This window comes from Corvus hawaiiensis, chromosome 6, assembly GCF_020740725.1.
Source record: "Corvus hawaiiensis isolate bCorHaw1 chromosome 6, bCorHaw1.pri.cur, whole genome shotgun sequence".
NCBI classification, from domain to species: Eukaryota; Metazoa; Chordata; class Aves; order Passeriformes; family Corvidae; genus Corvus; species Corvus hawaiiensis.
In genome coordinates this window covers 53,048,468-53,069,556 of record NC_063218.1, presented here as the reverse complement: position 1 = coordinate 53,069,556, position 21,089 = coordinate 53,048,468, and the positions used below count along the sequence as shown (strand labels likewise).

The window sequence follows — 21,089 nt, the reverse complement described above, 5'->3', positions numbered from 1 at the left end:
AAAATTATTCAGCCAGGGCACAGAGAGTTCAGTTGCTGCTGGTGGGGCAAGTGCCCAGGATGGGTTATGTGCTGTCACCCATGGGCCTGTTACCATCCTCAGGTGCACTGCAGGGAGCCCCTGTTACTCACACCTCCCAAAACCTGTCCTGAGTAAGGCCATGGCCATGGCAGGACAGAGAACTTCCCAACCCCTGAGCTGCTCCTGTGCCAGAAAGGGGATAACCGTATCAGCATTCAGCTGCAAGCTCTCTCAGTTGGATAGTCCTGGAGGAGTCCTTTTGTGGGTCCTTTGGTGAGTCCTAGTAGGGATCTCAGCCATTTTTTGGTTATCAAGCCTAATTTTGATTTCCTCCCAGCCAGATGACAACATTCACCCTTTGAGGCGAATACTGAGCAACTGGGAGTGGTACAGCCAAAGTCACAGACTGAGATCTCAGTCCACATTTGAAAAGCTTAGAATCTGAACAGGAAAAAAGTTAAAAAAAAAAAAAAAAAAGAATATCATCTTCTACCTCACTAGAGCATTACACTGGACTGGCAGGCAGGCAGGAGAACTTATTCTACTTTCCTCCGCTGCCACCCAGCTTCAATGCCTTGAACTCGTCTTTATGCTCCATATTTCTCATCTGCTCATTCTGCCCGAAGAACTGCTGGCTTGATCAGTCTCAAGGCTTTGCTCGTGGAATGAGCACACAGCTTTTGGAGGACTGGCAGGACAAGTCTCATCCCCAAGAAAAGCAGATTGTTTTCTCCAGAATATTAGTCCAAGCAACTACTTGCCATGTACTACATGAAATCAGGAGTTACTTGAAGTGCTGTTAGATATTAATTCACTTCAGCATACAAGGAGAAGCAGCAGCAATGAAGAGAAGAATATAGTCCCTGGAGCCAACCCAAAGTCATTCCTGATTACATTACCAAGGAGCAGTGTGCAGCGTGAACGGCAAACCCAGCCACTCTCCCCGTGTCTGGGTGGTGGAGAGCTTAATCCCTCTGCTCTGACGATCAAAATGCTGCTATTTCAAACAGATCTTTCTTCCTTGGAAAAGGCTTTTTGGTAATTAAAGCAAGAGGCGTTGTCTGGGTTGAAAGTCGGAGCCTGGGCACGCTGTCGGGTGCGATGAGGCAGTCGGGGGAAGCTCGCAGGAGCTGCTTTGCAGGGTGTTGTCATGGGAACAGAGCAAGTAGGGCATTCGCCGCTCCGCATCCTCCACACAAACGCTGGCAGTGCGGTGGCACAAAATCGATGCTGTTTGCAGCGCTGGGAGAGCCAGCTCTCAGGTCGTCTCGAGCAGAGATTGGACCTGAATGAAATGCAAAGGCCAGAATCTCCCTTTGTGTGAAAGTGGTGTCATTCCTGAATTGAGTGGAAGACTTTATGCTGTGTTTGGGCATATTTTAACTGCCTATGAATCTGGCATCCATAATGGTTAGTGGCAGCAGATGAAGGGTTGATCCTGGTCATCACCATGGTGGGCAAGCTCAGAATATGAAATATTGCCATATTGTCAATACTTGTGGTCATCTGAAGTATCTGACTCACCTTGCATGATGCTGTCCTTGAATGCAGCTTACCTTCTCTGTGCAGGTCTAGGTATGTGGAATTGCTGGAATTTTCTCCATAAAATACACAAATACTTTGTGTGATATTGTGGTTGCTAGGGACAAGCAGTGGTAGTGAATGGTTTCCTGGATAAAGAAGAATACAGAGATTCCTGCTCTTTCAATTATTAGGGGTATGTATCTAAAAGAAAAAGAATATTGTTGCATCACAGAGACCAGTGGAAGCAGAATTAAAGGCAACATGTAAGACAAGATCTGACAGAGGTTGAAAATGCTAATAGGAAAAGGGCTAATGGAGCAAAATGCAATTCATTGCCTCCAAGCTTTCATTTTTGCCTTGCCCAGGTCTGCTGGCAAAGCAAAGATCTGCTAATTAAAGCAGGCATCTGCAGAGTAACTGCGTTGCTGCCGCTGACCCAGGCCAGCAAGGTGCTGAGTGAATACTCCTCATTTCCTATCCACACCGAAGTGTGAATGAGGGGCCCGCAGCCATCCAGGGATTGCTTGATGTGTGCTTTGGAAAAGTGACCAAAATAGCAGGCAAGGGAAGAAAATGGAGCCAGTGCATGGAGGGGTTCCCAGTTTTCTTCCTGAGGTTACTGAAAGCCCCTCTGCTTAGCAACAAAAGTAATGATAAACTTTGCCACAAAAACACTTGGAGCTGTATCATAAACATCATCTTACCTTGCCTTTAACTTATCCCTCCCTGGCTATGGTATTTCCATGCAGGTTGCAGCAAAGATTGGAATGAAATGGCTGGCACGGGGTAGAGCACATTCTGGATTCATAGTGACATTACTTCTCGTGCTGATCCCATTTAATATAAAACAGGAAGCCTGAATTTATTAGAGTAATCCTAGTGGATTAGCCTGTATACAGAAGAAGAAACTGTGGTTCCTTTTTGGGCATGTTTGCCTCCATGCCTCTGGGGCAGAACAAGGAGCAGCAGATGAAGTGTGTGGAGCAGCACTGACCTTGTCTCTCCCATGAGCAATACAGGCAGGGCATCTGAGGTCTTGCTGGGTCAGGGCTGGTAGAGGCTATTTATAAGTTTTGGATTAAACAAACAAACGCAGAAGCTGTTCTTCATGCTGCAAGGGATGAAGCCAGAGTTGTGGACTTACAGATTGTGGTTGAAGAGCTGAAGCCTCTGTCTCACCTACAAGCTGCTGTTCCATGTATTTGCAGCATGTCTCCTTTGCTGAAGGAAGGGACTTGCAGCAGGAATTGCACTGATAAGAGCATGACATATGTCACTAATTGAAACCACACACAGAACACGACGTGCTCCCTGTGTGTGTGATGTGGGGACTCAACTGCTGCGGTGTGTGAGAGCCCTGACTGACCTTGCATTAGCAGAGAGGGACCTTGAACTCTCACAGCCTGCAGAAAAGTCAGGAGTGGATTCACTGAGACAGAAAGATAAAATAAATGCACAGCTCTTTCAGCACTTCCCTCCATTCGCTTCATATCATAAATATCAATACAAATATAGAAATACAGAGGTAAACAGCCTGCCCAGCTTGCCCTTTCCATATGCATGCATTTCTGCTGTGAAAGGCTTTATGTAACTCCTGACAGCAGATCACAAAATAATGCCTCAGTTATGGAAGGAAGCCACGAGCCATTACATTGCATTACAGTAAGGTAATGGAGCTCTGAGATGAACAGGATTGGGAGAGCTTGCTTTTATTGTCAACCTTGTACCCCATCCACCCCACTGGCATTGATTTCTCTTTGTATTCTCCAGAGACCAAAGACCACGAGACCAGAATAGCAGCTAGACCTGAACCAAGCCACTGGGGTTTTGGCCCAAAACAGAAACTCATGAGACAAAACTGTGCTGTTTATTTGAAGGGATGCAATACCAATGACAGAACATATTCAGACAGATGCTGATGACCAATCTGCTGAAAGGTGAATTTCTCATTAGCCTAGAGCAACTGACATTATAATTAATCTCTTCCCATGTTTCTTTCCTAAGTAAAGGCTGCTGTGACACCAAGTGCTGCCATCATTTTAATTTTTTAACTGAAGGTAGGGAATAGACAAAAAAAAGAATCTGCGTTTACTTGGTTTTTCTTCTCTGCGAATGTCGCACCACTTTCATGTTGGCAATAAGTGCAGAAGTGCTGGTCCAATCACTTATTTACATAATCCCCTCAGATTTTTCTTTTATATCATTGTTGATTATGAAAAGATTTTCTCAGCTGGGAAAACAAAGGGAAGCCAGGCAAGTTCTGAATGTGAATAGGCTGAACTGACATAAGAAGATGGTAATTTGCATTAGTAAAAAATAATCATAATGTGGATTATTTAAATTATGGTAAATAGCATCTATCCCTACCTGCCCTGAGGAACATCCACCCCGTGACAGTGAAGGCCCGTTCAGCTGCAGTGTGTGAAGCAGCCCTACACCAATTGTTTGACACAGCACAGCAGAGTCCAGCTTAATTACCACAGAGCATAAAGGTACTTTGCAGAGAAAAGCTTTTAAAATACTCATATTCACACGTGAATCAGTGCAGCACAGTAAGGAGGAGCAGAGGCGCAGCTTAGTGCTCTGTTGGCTATGGAGACCACGTGGCTTTGGGAAGGCTCCTGCAACAGGAAAGGAAATGCAGGAGCTCACTGTGCACGTACAGTGCCTAGAAACATAAAGCTCTTTATAAGCTATTTTTGTAAGATGACTGAGCAGGAAAGATGTGCCCCTGGAGCGGCTGCCCTGCCCAATGCCTAGAGATGCACAGCCTGTGCTGTGTCTTTGTTGCATAGCCTCGATTCTTGTTCCCCAAAGCCTGGCTCAGGCTGTGCCCCAATAGCCCAGGGGGATGTACCCCACGGCTCACCCCTCCACGGCCGGGGCAGACCAGGGCTCCCCCCTCCCCAGAACCTCAGAGGCAGAGCGTTTGAATGATCAAAGGCACTGCCAGCAGCTCTCTGGGGCACTTGGTGTGTGAGTATTGATAATGGAGACAAACGTGAGAGCAACTACAAAACTGTAAAACCCCTAATTCAACAGAGCACACTGACAGCAAAGTGCAAGGTTTAGCTTCGAGAGGCCAGTGCATACTTACAACTCTCAAACAAATCTTGTTATTAAAGCATAGTGCATGTTATTTTTAAAAAGCACACTAGATGAGAGAGCTCAGTTCCATTAACTTGAAAAGGATTGGTCCAGTAAGGACAGAGTTAGCAGTGCAGGGAGCAGCCTGCAGCCACTAAAGCTCAGACTCTGCCGATAACCCAGTGAGAGCTCTCTTGAAGATGAAACACATCTTCAGCCCTTCTGGAAGATTAGCAAGCTGAAAAGCAATTATGCTCCTGGCAACCATTTAATAATTTCCTTAAAATCAATTTTTGTATACATTTTTTAGCTGCCTTTCCTCTTTTTAAAAAACTGTGGTTTAACAGTATTGCTTCTGATACTGGTGTGCTGACAAATACATTAAAAAAAAAAGAATGGAAACAAAATTGAAAAAAATCTAAATGTTAAGACAGAAACTCCCAGGGCTCTTTTCTTAATAATTCATCCAGAAGCCTTTGCTTACTTAATCACTTGTTATTGTTTTCTAGGGGAAGAATGGGCTCATCTGGAAGAAGTAACCTTTACCTACTGCAGCACCAAGAGCCTGTGGCTCACAAGTTCCCGTTTCTTTATTTTGGTACTCCTGGCTTTGAGGAAACTCCAAGACTGGGCCTGAAGATCCCAAAGGCTGTTCCAGCCACCTAAATAAAAGCGCATTTATTACCTGTGTATCAGACCCCTCTGATTGGGTTAAAAAATTAGTTTATCAGGCTCTCTTTTCCTACACCAAACTCTTCCAAAGGCAGTGATGCTTCTGAAACTGCGTATTGTTTACTTCAGCTCAAAATGTGATCTGTGTTTTTCTAAAGATTCAGCATGTTTTTCAACTCAGCAGTCAACCTGCCCATCGTAGACTACGGCTGTGGGTGGTGGGGAAGACACAGAGCCTTCATGCTTCAAACCACTTTCATTGCAGATACAGTCATTAAATAGACAAATTGTTTGGCTAAGGCTGAAACCTGATGTATGCTCATTACAGTCTGCTGGCAATTTCCCCATAATTTTAAAAAAAGGTGTTTTGTGTTTCCATAGTAACTCGAGCTCCTTTCCTGAGATGTCTGATGCACTGCTAGGGTTACATAACCTATTGTATTAGGAAGGAGTGAATAGCACAGTTGAAAAGTCTACTGAATCTAAAGGATTATGAAATTACAGCCACCAAGTGGGGGCTGGGGAGGGAGAGGAGAAATAGAGCAGCTTTCAGCCATGTACAGTTTTGCTACTGACCAATTTAGACAGAGAACCATGGAATTGCAGAATGGATTGGGTTGGAAGGGACCTTAAAGATCCTCCTAGTTCCAATTCCCCTGCCATGGGCAGGAACACTTTCCACTAGACCAGGCTGCTCAGAGCTCCATCCAACCTGGCAGCTTGAACACTATCAAGGATAGGGCATCCACATCTTCTCTGGGCAATCTGTTCCAGTCTCTCAACACCTTCAAGGTAAAAAATTTCTTCTTAATATCTAATCTAAACCTACTCTCAGTCTGAAGCCATTCCCTTTGTCCTGTCACTACCTGCTCTTGTAAACAGTCCCTCTCCACTTTTCTTGCAGGCTCTCTTCCGGTACAGGAACGGCTACAAGAAAGACAGAAGGTATGAAAATGAGGAGAAGGAATACATGGGTTGAGTCACGCAGCCTGCTGCTCCTCTGTGAAGGTGTCAGAGGAGCTGAGACGAGCCCAAGCTGTTTTCCAGGCTGGGCTCAAACCCTTATTCAGCAGTGGCTGCTGTACCAGGGACAGGCTGGATCCATCCAGCCCTGGCTGCATCAGGTAGGTTTGGGGTTCCTACACAAGTAGGGAAGACTCATAGACTGCTTGGTCTGCCAGGTCTTAGGGAGCACAGCTGGAAACGCTGCTTCTCACCAAGGTTGGCCACCCTCTGCAAGAAGGTGAGCACAGCTCTTGGGTGGAAATAATTAACAATGACATGACAAATGGAGAACATTGCTGGATTTTAGTGATGTCTTCTCAGAAAAACAGCTGTCTATAACATGCATGTAGATTTACATAACTGTATGTTCAGATGTACAAAAACTGGATTCTACGCTGCTCACACACCTCGTTTAGAGTGGTACTAATCATCACTTCTAAGCCATTCCAATATTCTAATATTGGGGGAACTACAGGCCCATCAGCCTAACCTCTCTTTAAAAAAAAAGACATGTTGATACTAACGTGTGTCCAGAGAAGAGTAACAAGGCTCCTGAAAGGCTTAGGAAATATGTTTTATAAGGAGTGGCAGAGAGAGATAGGTTTGTTTAGCCTGGAGAAGAGCAGGCTCAGGAGAGACCTCGTCACTCCCACACCTGCCTGAAAGGAGGGTGCCGTGAGGGGCTGGTCTCTTCTGCCGTGCCTGCAGTGAGAGGAGCCGAGGAAATAGCCTTAAACTGACACAGGGGATATTCAGATTAGATATCAGAAAAAGTTTTTTCACTGTCAGCGTGGTCAGGCATTGGAATATGTTGCCCAGGGAGGTGGTGGAGTCACTGTCCCTGGAGATGTTCAAGGGGCTTCTGGATCTGGCGCAGGGTGATACGGCTTAGTGGTTACAGTGCTGGATTGGTGGTCGGACTGGATGATCTCGGAAGTCTCTTCCAATCCTGACGATTCCATGGTTCTAGGAATATTTTTGTGCGGCCGGCCCGCGCCCCGGAACCATCCTGCGGCGCCGCCGATTCCCGCGGGGCCGTCATCGCGGGCGGACGGCGCCCCACGTGAGGGCGGCGGCAGGCGGAAGTGATGGCGGCGGGGGCCCGGCGGCGGCCCGGCGGCGACAAGCGGCGATAAAGCGGCCACAGAGCGGCGGGGCCCGACATGGCGGCCCGCGGGGCGCGCCTCTGCTCGCTGCTGCTGCTGGCCGCGCTGGCGGGCCTGGGCGCCGAGGCCAAGGTGAGCGGGGAGGGAGGGGGGGGACGGGTCACGGTGGTGCTCCCGGTACCGGGCCCTCCCTCCGCCGGGCGCTCGGTTCCCGCGGGTCGTTCCGCCTTCCCGGCCCCGCTGCTTCCCCGGCCGGCTGTAGGGGAAGGCCCGCGCCAGTTGTTTTGTGGAGGCGCTGCCCTGCCCCGCTCGGCGGAGGAGCAGAGCCCGGCGGCGCGGCCTCGGCGCCAGCCCCGGTTGCCGCGCTCGCCTCACGCTCGGCGGGGTTGATGTCGCTTTGCCGCCGTGCCCGGGGACGCCGTCACACAGAGCTACGGGTGGCGATGGAGCTGCTGTTCCCGAGGCTGCCGGAGCTGGGCCGGGCTGAGCCCCGGGCCCGCCGCAGCTCCAGCGCGGGGCTCCGCGGTCGCTGTCCGGCCTCACCCAGCTCCGGCCGCCTCACCCGCGCTGGGTGCAGGCGCTCTTCTCTTGGGCCTTCTGGGTTAATGTTTGGGGCTATTACCGTAGTTCTCTGTGACGGGCAGAGAACACCGTGTCTTCTCCGGTCAGAGTGCCCGCGTGTCTGAATTTTCTGCTTTTCAGCGGTAATCAGCTGTTTGAGTCCTCTGAGGCGAGACCAGAAGTGGTTTGCTGTATGGTGTGTAGATTACGGTGTGGATTTACGTGCTCTCCTGAGACCCACCTGCAGTGCTGCATCCAGCTCTGGGGTCCCGAGCACAGGAAGGACATGGAGCTGTTGGAGCGAGTCCAGGGGAGGCCATGACCGATGATCACAGGGGTGGAGCGCCTCTCCTGTGAGGAAAACCTGAGGGAATTAGGATTGTTTCGTCAGGAAAAGAGGAGGCTCTGGGGTGACCTAATTGCACTACCTGAAACCTTGCAGTACCTGAAGTCTGTAAGAGAGACGGAGAAGAACGTGGGCAGGCAGTGTCAGGACAAGGGGGAGTGGTTTTAAACTGAAAGAGGGTAGGTTTAGATTGGATATAAGGAAGAAATTCTTCTCTGTGAAGATGGTGAGACACTGACGCAGGTTGCCCAGAGAAGCTGAGGGTGCCCCGACCCTAGCAGTGTTCAAAGCCAGCTGGATGGGGCTTCGAGCAGTCGGGTCTAGTGGAAGGTATGCCTGTGGCAGTGGAGTTGGAACTAGATGGTCTTTAAGGTCACTTCCAGCCCACACCTTTCTGTGATTCTGTGCTAGTGCAGTCAAGGTTTTCCAGCTGACCTATGCCCACTTAGTGTTACTCTAACTTGGCTATTCAGTGTAGAAGTTCATTATCAATCCTTGTTCACACATTCTTTTGTAATGCCACTGGAAATTGCCGTGAACTTTAGAGAAGCCACGTTCATCCTTTGTCTCTTATTATTTGCTAAAATAAGTTTAGTATTGTTTCATTCATTTTAAGCTCATCACTGTGTCTGTTAAGCAGCTGTCTTCATAAGCTGGATAGTTGAGTCATCACCATCAGCAATTTCTGCATGTGTGGTTTTTCTTAAAAAGAGGAATGAGCTTAAACTCCATTTTTTTCCCCTCAAGAATATGTTCCTATCTCAAATAATAGTGTTACTTGACAAATTGCTCTACTCTCTTAGTATTTCTGAAGGGTTGTTCCTAAACTTGTAGGAAGTCCTGAGTAAGACTGTTCAAAGATACTTGCAAGTAGTTTGTGTTAAATATTTCAAGTATTATGTGAAGAATGCTTTCTGTAGCCCTGATAATATAACTAATATAATAACTGATGATAATTTGTTCTAAGCATGATGTTTACTTTACTTTTAGAATTCTGAGGATGTCCGGTGTAAATGCATCTGCCCTCCTTACAAGGACCATTCAGGCCATATTTACAACAAAAATGTTTCACAGAAAGACTGGTGAGTGTGTGTGGCACATGCAAAATGATAATAAGTCTTACTGGTTAAAGACCTGTCCTGTAGTCATTACATGAGAATCTCCTATGCTGGTGCCAGGACAAAGCAGAGCATTTTCATAACTTACTGGAGCTTTTCTTTCAAAAGTACTCCAGAATTCAGCTCTAGCAAGGGACGAGGCTTAAACCCTGTAGTTTATGCCCTGTCTTCTGTTTTGGTTTGCTTGCTTGCATGTTTAATTGTTTATTTGGACTTGGAAGTAGTGGAAGGGAACAAAGTGGTGTATCTTGAATCCAGTGATTTGGAATGGTGTAAAGGCAAGGGAGCACAAACCTGGAGCTGAGACTTGGGAGTATTGTCTTTGCTTGCTCTGCTCTTCAAACCCATCCTGTCATTTAGGGACTGTTATTTCTGGAGTTTTATGCAATTCCAGTAGATTTTGCACTTTTTTAGCAACTTGAAACTCTGACTTGGAGGGGAAAAAATTCTGATATTAGTATTTTTTGTCTTCTCAGTAACAGACTTACTACTGTACTTAAGCAGCATATAAGATTTCTACTATACTTGTGCAGTGTATTGATGCAAGCTTTCAGTCATAGGAGCAGCAATTGCACAGATTATATCTTGATTTTTGGTTTTGTAGCTTGAGTGCTGCATTCTTCCACAGAGGAGAATGTAATTCTGCTTTCACATAAATGAGAAAATTAAACCCTCCACTCCCCTCCAGAGGCTGTGAGGTGGCACTCAGCAGTTGCAGCTATGAAGAAGAAATACAAAGAGCACAGAAGAGATGAGCTGGTGCCTGGCTGAGTGTTTGCAGTGTTGTAATTTAGCCCAGTAGAGTGTTGAGTCCCAGGCTGCTGCTGTCACTCCAGGCCTTTTGTTTCACTACCTGCTGCTGACTGTGCCAACAGGTACAGGAGGTAACCAGGAGAAAGGTGAAATAGGATTTTGGTTCTGTCAGTGCTCTGCAGGGCCCAGGGGGTTTGAACTCTGAGTAACACCCTGAGTCAGCAGAAGGACCAGCATTACATAAGTTGTTGTTGGAAGCAGCTGTCTCGTGGCAGCTGGATTTTAGTGCTGTGGTATAGAGTGCCCATAATATTGTCAACCAGGGTTTTCCACAGGGGACTGACTTACATGTGGTAATTTTAAGTCAAATGCTTTTGCTGAAAGCTGAATGCTCTTTATTCACCATTTTGCTGCTTAGAGAAACAGCCCAGCTGAGTTCCTTTTTTTAAAATTGTTTTTGCAATGTCTGTACCTTGTGATGACAAGAAAAAAGAAATTCAGTTCATGAATGTCAAAGAGAGGCTAATCTCCCTTCAGATACTGAAAGGATGGAATAAAGTATGGTGAAGAAAGAAGTGGAATTAGTAGCTGGAATTTACTTTTATCCGTGATGTCGGTGTCAAATGATGCATTTGTGCTGGATTCATATCCTTGGACTTGTTCTGCTAACAGCTTTAATACTTTCACTGAAAAATGAAGACACTGTATTGAGTTAGAAAGATCTTAAAACTTGTTTAGCAGCTTGTCAGTAGCTGAATTTCTCATTTAAGTGAAATAACTGTGGCATAGTGATTTATTTATACCTGAAGTTTAGAACAACTGAGCTTAAGCAAAGGTGGCTTCTCATCTCCTGCAGCAGAGTGGAACAGCACAGCTAAAGGCAGCTCAAAACTGACTGGGCAGTTTCTGTGTTTCCTCAGTGATTGTCTCCACGTGGTGGAGCCTATGCCTGTCCCTGGACCTGATGTAGAAGCATACTGTTTACGTTGTGAGTGCAAATATGAGGAGAGAAGCTCAGTCACAATTAAGGTAAGTGGTATAATTCTGTTGGCATATATTAAAGACCTCAACTGTTTAGTAAATATGTCTGTTGTCTTTCAGAGAAATACTATTTTTAAAAGGAAAACTTTTCTAAGGCAGTCTAAAATGTAACTTTTTCTGTAGTAGTTGCTCACAATCTTGAGCAGTAACAATAGCATCAAACTTTAGCTGAAGAAGTGAACCTGATACCCTTTGTTGAAGATCTCTGCTTTTGAGATCAGACTTCACACTTGCTAAAATATTGAGTATTCTGAGATACTTTGTCAAGCTTTGGGCTTTGTTTTCCTTATTATTTCAGAGGGCCTGTCATTACTCAGCTGCCTTACTTGCTTACTATAAATTTTCTTTACCCACATTTGTTCTAACAGATGTTTTCTGTGTTCTTCACATTCTTGTCCCATTGGAGTCGTTGAGGTCTGGACTGGTGTGAAAAGACTGCAGTTTTTGGTTTTTGACAACACAGACTACTTTATTTTGGGACTTTAGAAGTTTGGTATTTTGTTTTGCCTTCCCATTGTGCTTGGTGACCGAATGCAGGTCTGTGCTAGAGAATGGGAGATCATTGGGTGACGCCCCAAATTTGTCACAAGTTGAATGGCCAGACTGTACAGTTGTCTTGGTTGAAGTGAGGTTTGTAACACCAAATTGTTTTAAGGGGGATAGCATACGATTCTTTGCAAGGTCTCACTGTTTCAAGCTGCCCTAAACCCTTTTAATACCATGTTGTAGTTTATTGGTTTTCCTCTCTTTCTGGATTTTAAGTCATCTGATGACACTACCATAGATCAAACTTTGCCTGTACTCATCTTTTGGTCCATGCTGCCTGTTGTGAGGCTGGGGGGGAATGTCACAATCTTGGCATAAACTGTGCTTGTGTTATGTAGGTGACAATCATCATATACCTGTCTATTTTGGGCCTACTTCTTCTGTACATGGTGTACCTTACCCTGGTGGAACCTATACTGAAGAGGCGTCTCCTTGGACATTCACAGCTCATACAAAGCGATGAAGACATCGGGGTGAGTTCACCAGAGTCTTTGAGCACTTGGTTAGTGTAAAGATTGGGATGGTTGGTTGATAAATAATTATTTGGGGTGAGCAGCTTTTATTACCAGGCTATGCTGGGAAAGGAAGAGAGAGCTGTGTGATGACTTCTGTGAAGCCACTCTTTCATTTTTCACTGGGCTGGAAAGTAGTAAGGTGAGAACTGCTTCAGTTCCACCAGCTCTAGGCACAGATTGTTTTCACAGAGAAGAAACAGTGTAGGAATGGAGGTAAGAATATAGAGGAGTACAACTTTTTAAAAATTAATGATCCAGTCTTGCCAGTGATCATTTTTATGTGAAGTGCTTACTGCTTAGATTGCTCTCTACAAAAAGAAAGTATGGGAGTTGCATCTTTTATTGTTCCAGTTTGAGTTTCCTGATGCTAAAACTTCAAGAAGAAATTGCTATAATGAAGTAAAATAGTGATGGATGCTGAAATAATTTCTTAGTATTACAGCCAGAAATCAAAATGTGGCAGTATATTCCAACAGATCAGGAGAGCTTTTTTTGGGAGAAGAAGGGGAGTAGTCCATTAATGACGTGGTTTCCTGTCATTACTGACCTTTCCAATCTCTAGCACTGGGTAACAATCACATTTTTTTGTTGTGAAATCAAGGTACGTAAAGCATAGCTGATAAAAACTATTACCTGGGAAAATGCTTAATTTTGGATACTTAATTACCACCTTGCCAAACAGAAACACCTTTTTAAGTGAAGATGGCTGAAGATTATGTCCCATTGTTTCCAAACTTCCCCGTGTATTACATGTAGACATGTTTCAACTGTCTTTGTAATGACAACGTAAGATTTTCACAGTTACCTCTGGAAGGATTTTGGGTTGAGTTTTGGTTTTTTCTTTTCTGAAAAAAAGGTATTTGAATAACTCTCTCTTTAAATTCTTATGGCAAATTGGGCAGTTCCTACTTGAATTAAGTGAGCTTGTGCTGTATGCTATACCTCAGACAAATTTATACCTTAGATAAATTGTCTTAATGCCTCCAACTGTGAGTTAGTCTTTTGATTGTAGGTAGAAGAAGTGAAATAAGTCCCATGGCAAAGTTCAGGTTAACTGCAGAATGAATTTACCTAAAAGTCTGGATCCATCTTAACCAATGTCATGTTTTGCTGTAGCTGTTCTGTGAACATAACATCATTTAAGGTCCCTTATGAATGATTCCCATCCTTGCCTTTCCTTCTGCAAGTTCTTGAGGTATTCTTGTCACACTTCAAAAATACCATGTCCATGGATTTTGTGGCTGAATTTCAGGGCAGTGTGTTCACTCTTTCTTGTTGCCCATTGGTGACAGTGGTAACTGATCAATGTAAGCCGCTTCCTTAGCCCTCTTTCCTCTTAAATTCTTTTTTCCCCTTATTGTCTACATAGAAATTGACAGTAGCTAGCCTTGGAGCTGAGAGTCTTGTTTGTCAGGAAGGCCACTACCATCTAGACTGTCCTGTGTTTTCCCACCATGTGTTCTGCAGTAGAAAACCGTGTGTTGCTATTATGATTTTTTTTTTCCCCTGTGAATGAAGTGATCTGTTTCCTGTTAAGTGCCCATTCTAGGGATATCCAACTGTATAACTTTTTATGGTGAGATGACAGCTCTTTTGATCAGGGATAGTCTCTTGTTCTCTGTGAGTATATTTTTTTAATGCTCATTGTGGCTTTGGGACTTAGAGCAATCGTTTCAATAGGTATCATTAATAATAATCTCTGTACAGCTGAGAATTGTCATTGAGCTGCTCTACACAGTCATATCACAAATAAAGCATCCATTAATGTAAATGTCTTCTGAAAAAAAGTGTTATGGAAAAAAATAAAAGGAATGTGAAATGTAGGTATACAAAAAGACAGTTATTTAATACAGGACATAGTTACGTTATTTTTCATTATGCATTGTATATATGATGCTTTCTGGCATAGCTTTAGCAGCATGATTTTGTCCAAACAGTTTGATAGCCAAATAAGAAGTTCAGTTCCAACTCTTACTGTTTATAACTTGGCTATATTTACTAGCAGAAAATAAAGCCTCGCAGGTACTGTTAGAAAACAGACTAAACGTTAAACAAGCACTTGGTTTTTGTTGCGCTCTGTCACTTAACAGCTGTATTGACACTGTGCCTTCAGACAGCTCAGCACAATGGGCTTAGTTTGGTAAACAGCAGAGTGTGTTGGTTTGATATAGAAGCTGTGTGTGAACATCCTGAGGTGCCTGGCAGGAAATGGCCAGGAGCTGGCAGAGAGCTGGCTCTGATTCAGTTGTGAAGTGCACTCACTACAGTAATGGGGTGCCTGGTTCTGCTCTGGGCTGCTGTCCCTCCAGTTGCTAATGGATGCAAGACTGTGGGTCTGATCCTGCAGCTCACCACGATGGCTCTGGGCAGCAGGCAATTGATAGTACAAAGAAGTGTGGTGTATTTGGGAAACCTGTGGAAGTTCCTGTGAATGAGAAATTGAAGTACAGTTCCAACAATTCAAAACCTCGCGTGGTCGTTGTTACTGACCAGCTTGTTGGAACATCTCGTTTACCTTAAAAAAAGACGACACCGAACCAAACCCTGCATCCCGTGGAATGTAACGACACAAAAGACTCTTGTAGCTGGAACTGTTGAGGGGTAACTGTGGATTTTTGCTGTTCCAGGACCACCAGCCTTTTGCAAACGCCCACGACGTGCTGGCCCGCTCGCGGAGCCGCGCCAACGTGCTGAACAAAGTGGAGTACGCCCAGCAGCGCTGGAAGCTACAGGTCCAGGAGCAGCGCAAATCGGTCTTTGACCGTCACGTTGTGCTGAGCTAATTGGGGCTCAGGGAAGGAACTCCAGGGATGTGCACTAGTGGAAAGAGCTGACAGAAGTCTTCCTGATCCTGCCAATTCAGAGGAGTTTTCTTGAATGATTTGTTATTGATTTAAAAAAAAAAAAAGAAAAATTAAAAAGGTATTTGAACTTTGAAGGAATGTACTGGAGTGGAAGCAGTTTAAAAAGATTAGTTAACCAAAAGCTTAAATCTTTGTTTTCAAATGGCTTTTACTAACAAAACTGAAAAGAAAACAAACCCTAAGATACCTTGGGTTGCCACTGTGGTACATTACTTACAGTTGTGACTTTATGGTGGTTTTTAACTATATATTTCTCTCTACTATTTATGTGGTTAAAAAGTACCTGGGAACACAGTAATTGCTTACAACTCACTAATCACTTTATGTAAAGACCTTTTGTAAATATACTTGGATTTTCTGCTGATTGATGCTAGGTACTGGAAATTGAAATCTTGCAGTGTAGTTTTGGTCTCAGAGAATGAAACCCTGCTGGCTGTGTTCATCATTTGGTTTCTTGCACTCGTACTTCCAAGATGCTTGTATGGCAAGTGATGTCTGCAGATTTAAGGCAAAACATAAGTGGACACTGACTCCTGGAGCTGCATATTTCAAGTACTGTGATGTAGATAAATTCAAATGCAGTGCACATTCAAGACAGTGTTGACATTTTGTTCTATTTTGCTTTAATAGCTTAATATATTGTAGGTGTATGATAGATCTTAAAAAAAAATCTTTCCCTTTCTTTTCATGGGTGAAGTCTCAGGAGTTAGTATATGATGAAATATTTATTATAAAAATCTTCCTGCATTTGTCTGGATCGATGGTGTAAGGCACATACTTTCTCTAGCACCTGTCATCTTGGGAGTTAGGTGTATTTTTTTATCTGTGACTCTGTACTCATCTCTCTTCAGAGGTTATACAGTTGCTAGATTACTAACTTTCATATATCCCCTTTGGAATGTAACAATTAAAGATAAAACTGATTTTTGAAAAATGGATCTGCATTATCAGTTTGTCATCATTTTTCTCCCTCATTATGCTGCATGTACATTCCATCCATAAAAGCACTTCCCTAAAAATGCTTCAGAGTAGAAACGCACTTGTTCAGTGATTAGGTAAAGAAAGGCTCATCAGATTGCTAATTGGAAGAAGTTTTTAATCCCTGACTCAGATGTAGCTGTGCACATGCAGTTACATTATTGTGTTACAGTTCTCAGTTCCGCTGTGGAAGGAGGTGGTACATGGAGGAATACTCTGTTTCTGGGTGCAGTTTTGGCTTGCTTAGTCCGTGCCTGGGGGACAGATGGTACCTGTGCTCATAGCTCTGCCAGGTTAGGGCTGCAAACACAGTTGCCCCATACCAACATCTGTACTGACTGAGCTCTTCTGCAGGTACCGAGCTTTGTTTTCATGTCAGTACTGTAGACTTCCAGAACTGAGTTAATCTGGAGGGATTTAAATCAGGTGATGACTTGGTAGATTCACAGGATTCTTGCTTTAAATAAAAAAAAAAAAAATTGCACAAGGTTAAGAAAAATAAATTCAGGCTTGGGTTCAGTTTTTGTGTTCAACATTGACCTGATGAGTGGGAAGTTGTTCAGTTGGTGGTGTTCGGTTACTGGTTATGACACTGATGTCCTTAGGGTCCACTAAAGAAAAATAATGCAACCTGTTTGTGGAATACATGCTTTGTTTGTTGAATATCTCCCTGTCTACCAGTCCTGGGAGTTGTTCTACCTCTTGGCTGCCTTTCCCGTGAGGCCTGAAGCTGGTGTGGGAAGGAGGAGGCTGAGTACAGTACTATGGCCCACAGAGGGGCAGCACAAGGTGAAGCTTTCTTTCCTTGATGAATGACAGTCACAAGGAGCAGGACTGAATGTATGTACATCTTTTGGTAGTACAGGTATTTCTAATCTTACAGTGTCTTCTGAAAGTTTTAAGCTAAACTAGTTTGGGTTTTTTTGTGTGCTGATACTTTGATGGATAGAAGGGCTGACCAGTGAGATAGTTTTAAGTGTCAATCCTGTAAAATGTGGGAATTTTGAAGAGAGGTGTCCTATTTCCTTGCACCTGTACAATTGGACAGCTGTATACTGATATATGTAGCATCTATGTACCTGTACACATTACATTATAGATTCCATACTGTTTCTCTTTTTAAGCAAAACTTGTCTTGCTACTGTTTGCTCACTGTTCTCAAATCTTCTCTTCTTATATATATTCACCTTGTATATGATGTTACAGTTAACACTGAAAGAATTTTCCAAAATTACAAATTTCCAATTTCCAAAATTAAATTAAAAGGCATTATGCTGACTAATAATATGTGTCCTGACCTCTAGTGGAGAGAAATCCATAACAAATTTCTAAATAAATGCTATTCTTCCGTGTTTAAAATGAAGCTATGAAAATTAGTTTGCTTATGCCTTGATAGTGAATATTTACCTAAATTTTAACTGATTGTTATATTTAGACATTAGAGTACAAAATGCCAATAAATGAAAATACTGCTTTGTATTTTCATTACTATACTGTAGTAGTCTGCAAAAGAATGCAAACAGGAAGTGAACAAACCACATTCCTGATTACTTTTTCAGGTAATCTGGATGTGTTCAATTACAGTTTCAAAATTTCTAGCCCTTAATGCCAAGTTTTGTTGCCATCATAGCTGTGGTGTGGGTGGAAAAGCCCAACCAGAAATGAGCAGATCTAACTAAGCTACTTTGCATGTTGTCAATTGACTATAAATTGCAGTAGTCATTGACTCAGTGGAACAAGCTACATAATTCAGGTAAGAGACTTGCATGTTGCTGTATCTAGCCACAGATCTTCACTTAATATCAATGTTCTTGTAAATCACTTCTACCAGCCATTTACTAACAGTGTTTTCATAGCTTTTTAATGAATCCTGTTTAATTTATAACCTATTTAATAAGATGTAAGAAAAATGGAATAATAACTTCTTTTTTTTTTTTTTAAATATCATTCAGACATTTTCAGGTATTCATCACCCTTACGAGAGCACATCTTGTTTCCCTGGATTTTACTTTCATCTGAAGATTGGTGAGTCTCTAGTCTAACAGGAAAATGTTCCTAACACTTGCATTTTGCGCTTTGTGCAGGTGTTGAGGCAGCAGGTAACTGTTTTATGTAACACTGTTACACGGCAGAGATGTCAGTACTAAGCAACAAATACTGCAAGTATCTCTTCTTGAGGGGTTGTGCTGGTTTTGGTTTCTTGCTCTGGAGTGATGTGCTGTAATTTTTTTTTTTTTTGCTATGTAGCAGACTTTGCTTCCTCAGTGTTTTTAAGTTGTTAGCGGTAGAAAGTTTTTAGGCAATAACCCAACCTGTGTAAGTAGAAAAGGGAAAGTTGGCTGTCTACTATTTTATGAAGAGTGTATATTCACCTCTGAATTTTTTGCATGCATATTAATGTGAAATGGATGTGTGTTCATGCTTTTAGCCTACCTACAGAGGTACCTGTTTAAGATGCATGTGACTCCCACTCATGCCTAGCAGCTATAAATGAATTCTTCACTCACAGGATTTCTGTTGTGAAATCTGTGTGCGTTAGAAAAAGAGACAACTCTGCATACAGAGGCATTTTCATAGAATATGTTGTGGGAATAGGTCCATATGAAGTAAAAATTCTCAGTATAAATATGGCAGGTATGAAGTCATTAGAAAACATTACATTATCCCCCTATCCTTGTGAAGGATTAAGGGAATCCCTTTTATGTTGTGGAACTGTGATTGGAACGTTTGAAGCTCTGCCAGATTTCTGTGAGTATGGAATCCAGAAGTTTCTAGTAACCTAGTTTAATGTTCAGGTGTGGTTTCCATTTTAGGGGATTTAATAGAACCTAAGTGCTTTAGACAGCAATGTATGGATGTACAAGTGGATGGTGAGTAAGAGCATTTTTGGATCCATTCTGTGTAAGCAAGTATTGCTTGCATTCTGTGAGGATGGCTCACAGAGATTCTTTAAAAATTAACTGGTTATTTCAAATGTATTTTAAGTAGCTATTAAGTAACAGTCATTACATTCTCAGCACTTAGGCTGATCTTTAGCTGTTTGAATAACAATATTGGGAAGGCACTATAATGGAGCTTCTTATAAACCACTGCAAGATTATCTTTGTAATAAACATATCAGAGTGATTTGAGTAGTTACACCTGCTGTAATGCTGCTCTGAAAAGAGGGTGTGAGGGTCGGCCAGTCTGATTTACAGGTTTCTAGCAGGGCCCCAACAACTGTGTGCCATCCCTTCTTTGTATTACTAGGATATGCATTTTTCCTTTAATAAATTGTTTATTTCTTAACCCTCCAGCAGTAGGATTGTTTTTAGTATTTCATGTCTGTGTTTAATCTGCAGGTGAGCACAGAAGGAGCATGAGGACCCAAGGAGATGTTGTCAGATTTAGTAGAAATTCTCTCGTCTTTCTAAATTCTCTAAACTTCTTGTAAATCTTTGTATGAGTGGATGTAATACCTGACAGACATGGAATTAAGACTGAGATCCATTCTCTGCACAAATTTTCCATCTTATTAGGATGATATATTGAATGAGGCATCAAGTGAATAGAGAGAAAACTAATTTGTCTTTGGAGGCTCTTTGGTATGAATAAGGGAGTCTTTTACTGGAATTGTAGTTTGAGGTTTTTTCAGGGAGGGGACGGGAGTGGGGAGAATGCTTCAGATGTTGGCCTGCTTTATTTGTTGTCTGTAGACATGTAAGTTTTGGTGAATTTGGAGCAAGCCAGACCTATGTGGAATACATATAGGTAGATTCTCTTAGTTTCTAAAGCTGAGGTGAAAGGAGACTGCTTGCTGTTTCCTTCAGGAAACTTCAGTGGCTTTATTAATATCTATTGTGTATTAATTTAATCAGTATGACTGACTTGCACTTTTGAAGTGGGACGTTGTCTCTTCTACCTAATCTTCCAACACCATTCTGAAATGTCACAAATGCATTAAAAAATCTCTTCTGGAAAGTGTCAGCAAGGCCTAGCGTTGGTGAGTCCAGGTGAGTTTTTTCTACTGTTCAGTGTGAGTTGTTCAAAGTATTCTGTAATTTATGTGTTTCCAGGCTAAATGCAGAACCTGATGGATGGCAAAAGCTACTGTAACCTCATCTGTGCTGAGGCTCAGCACATCCAGCTGGCAAGGCCTTTCTGTGCAGACCCACTGGTCACGTTTCACGTGTACCCAGAAACACCAAACCAGGTCCCTTTGTCTGAAGATTTGTCATTCCTTCCTTTCATGTCAGAGCATCTCATCACGGAGACCTTCTGCAGTGAGCCCTGCCCCTTTCCCTACCAAATGCCCCATTCCAGTCTCCACAGAAGTGAGTACTCCTATGGGTCAGCTTTCATCAGGAGGAGGAATGAGAGGGAAAGGCAGCGTGTTAAGTGTGTCAATGAAGGCTACGCCAGGCTGAGGCACCACCTGCCGAAGGAATACTTGGAGAAGCGGCTCAGCAAAGTGGAGACCCTCCGTGCTGCTATAAAGTACATTAGGTACCTCCAGTCTGTGCTGTGCACTGAATCTGTGGTGGCAGGAAAAGGTGTCATGGAGCCAAACCAAGCACCTAAAGCCACTCACAAACAAGCGCAGTTTTTGAAGACGATCTAAAGCGTTCCAAGGCAAGCCAAAGGCATCCTGTCTGGGAATGTAGTAGCCACTATGTTAATGACGTGCTTGTTCCTGGCACTTCCTAGGAGCAGATCGTGGCCCACGTCAGTGTCAGCCCACACAAGAGCTTTAATGTTGCAGATAGTAACTACACTTAGATATGAGAAAGGCAGCTGGGAAAATCTCAGCCGAATGACCTATGTTAATTCATGAAAATCAGAATGCATTTTAAATTTGTCACCAAGCTAAAAATGTAACACCTATATGTGTGAAGTAACTATGTATCATCACAACCTGCATGCTTTAAAATAAAATCTTTCTACTTATGGGACTGAAATTCTTCTCATTTTCT

General features: G+C 43.2%; 2 protein-coding genes and 1 long non-coding RNA gene across 4 annotated transcripts; all 3 read left to right on the top strand.

The window, feature by feature from the left end:
* The first annotated feature begins 3,326 nt into the window (after positions 1-3,326).
* Positions 3,327-5,322, top strand: LOC125327078. Its single transcript, XR_007204126.1, has 2 exons — positions 3,327-3,482; positions 5,142-5,322. It is a non-coding gene; the product is annotated as an uncharacterized LOC125327078 (long non-coding RNA).
* A 2,090-nt stretch (positions 5,323-7,412) lies between these two features.
* TMEM9B (TMEM9 domain family member B) lies at positions 7,413-16,095 on the top strand. The gene is made up of 5 exons (XM_048306005.1): positions 7,413-7,547; positions 9,313-9,404; positions 11,114-11,222; positions 12,119-12,253; positions 14,923-16,095. Exons 1-5 carry the CDS (start codon positions 7,473-7,475, stop codon positions 15,076-15,078), a joined length of 567 nt encoding a protein of 188 aa, XP_048161962.1. The 5' UTR covers positions 7,413-7,472; the 3' UTR covers positions 15,079-16,095.
* A 92-nt stretch (positions 16,096-16,187) lies between these two features.
* Positions 16,188-21,074, top strand: ASCL3 (achaete-scute family bHLH transcription factor 3). Of its 2 annotated transcripts, none has more exons than XM_048306006.1 (2): positions 16,188-18,162; positions 20,193-21,074. In XM_048306006.1, the coding sequence occupies exon 2, from the start codon at positions 20,198-20,200 to the stop codon at positions 20,735-20,737; it is 540 nt and encodes a 179-aa protein (XP_048161963.1). In that variant the 5' UTR covers positions 16,188-18,162; positions 20,193-20,197; the 3' UTR covers positions 20,738-21,074. The 2 variants fall into 2 exon arrangements, with proteins under 2 accessions (XP_048161963.1, XP_048161964.1); XM_048306007.1 differs by having other exon boundaries at positions 16,188-19,721.
* The last annotated feature ends 15 nt before the right edge of the window (positions 21,075-21,089 follow it).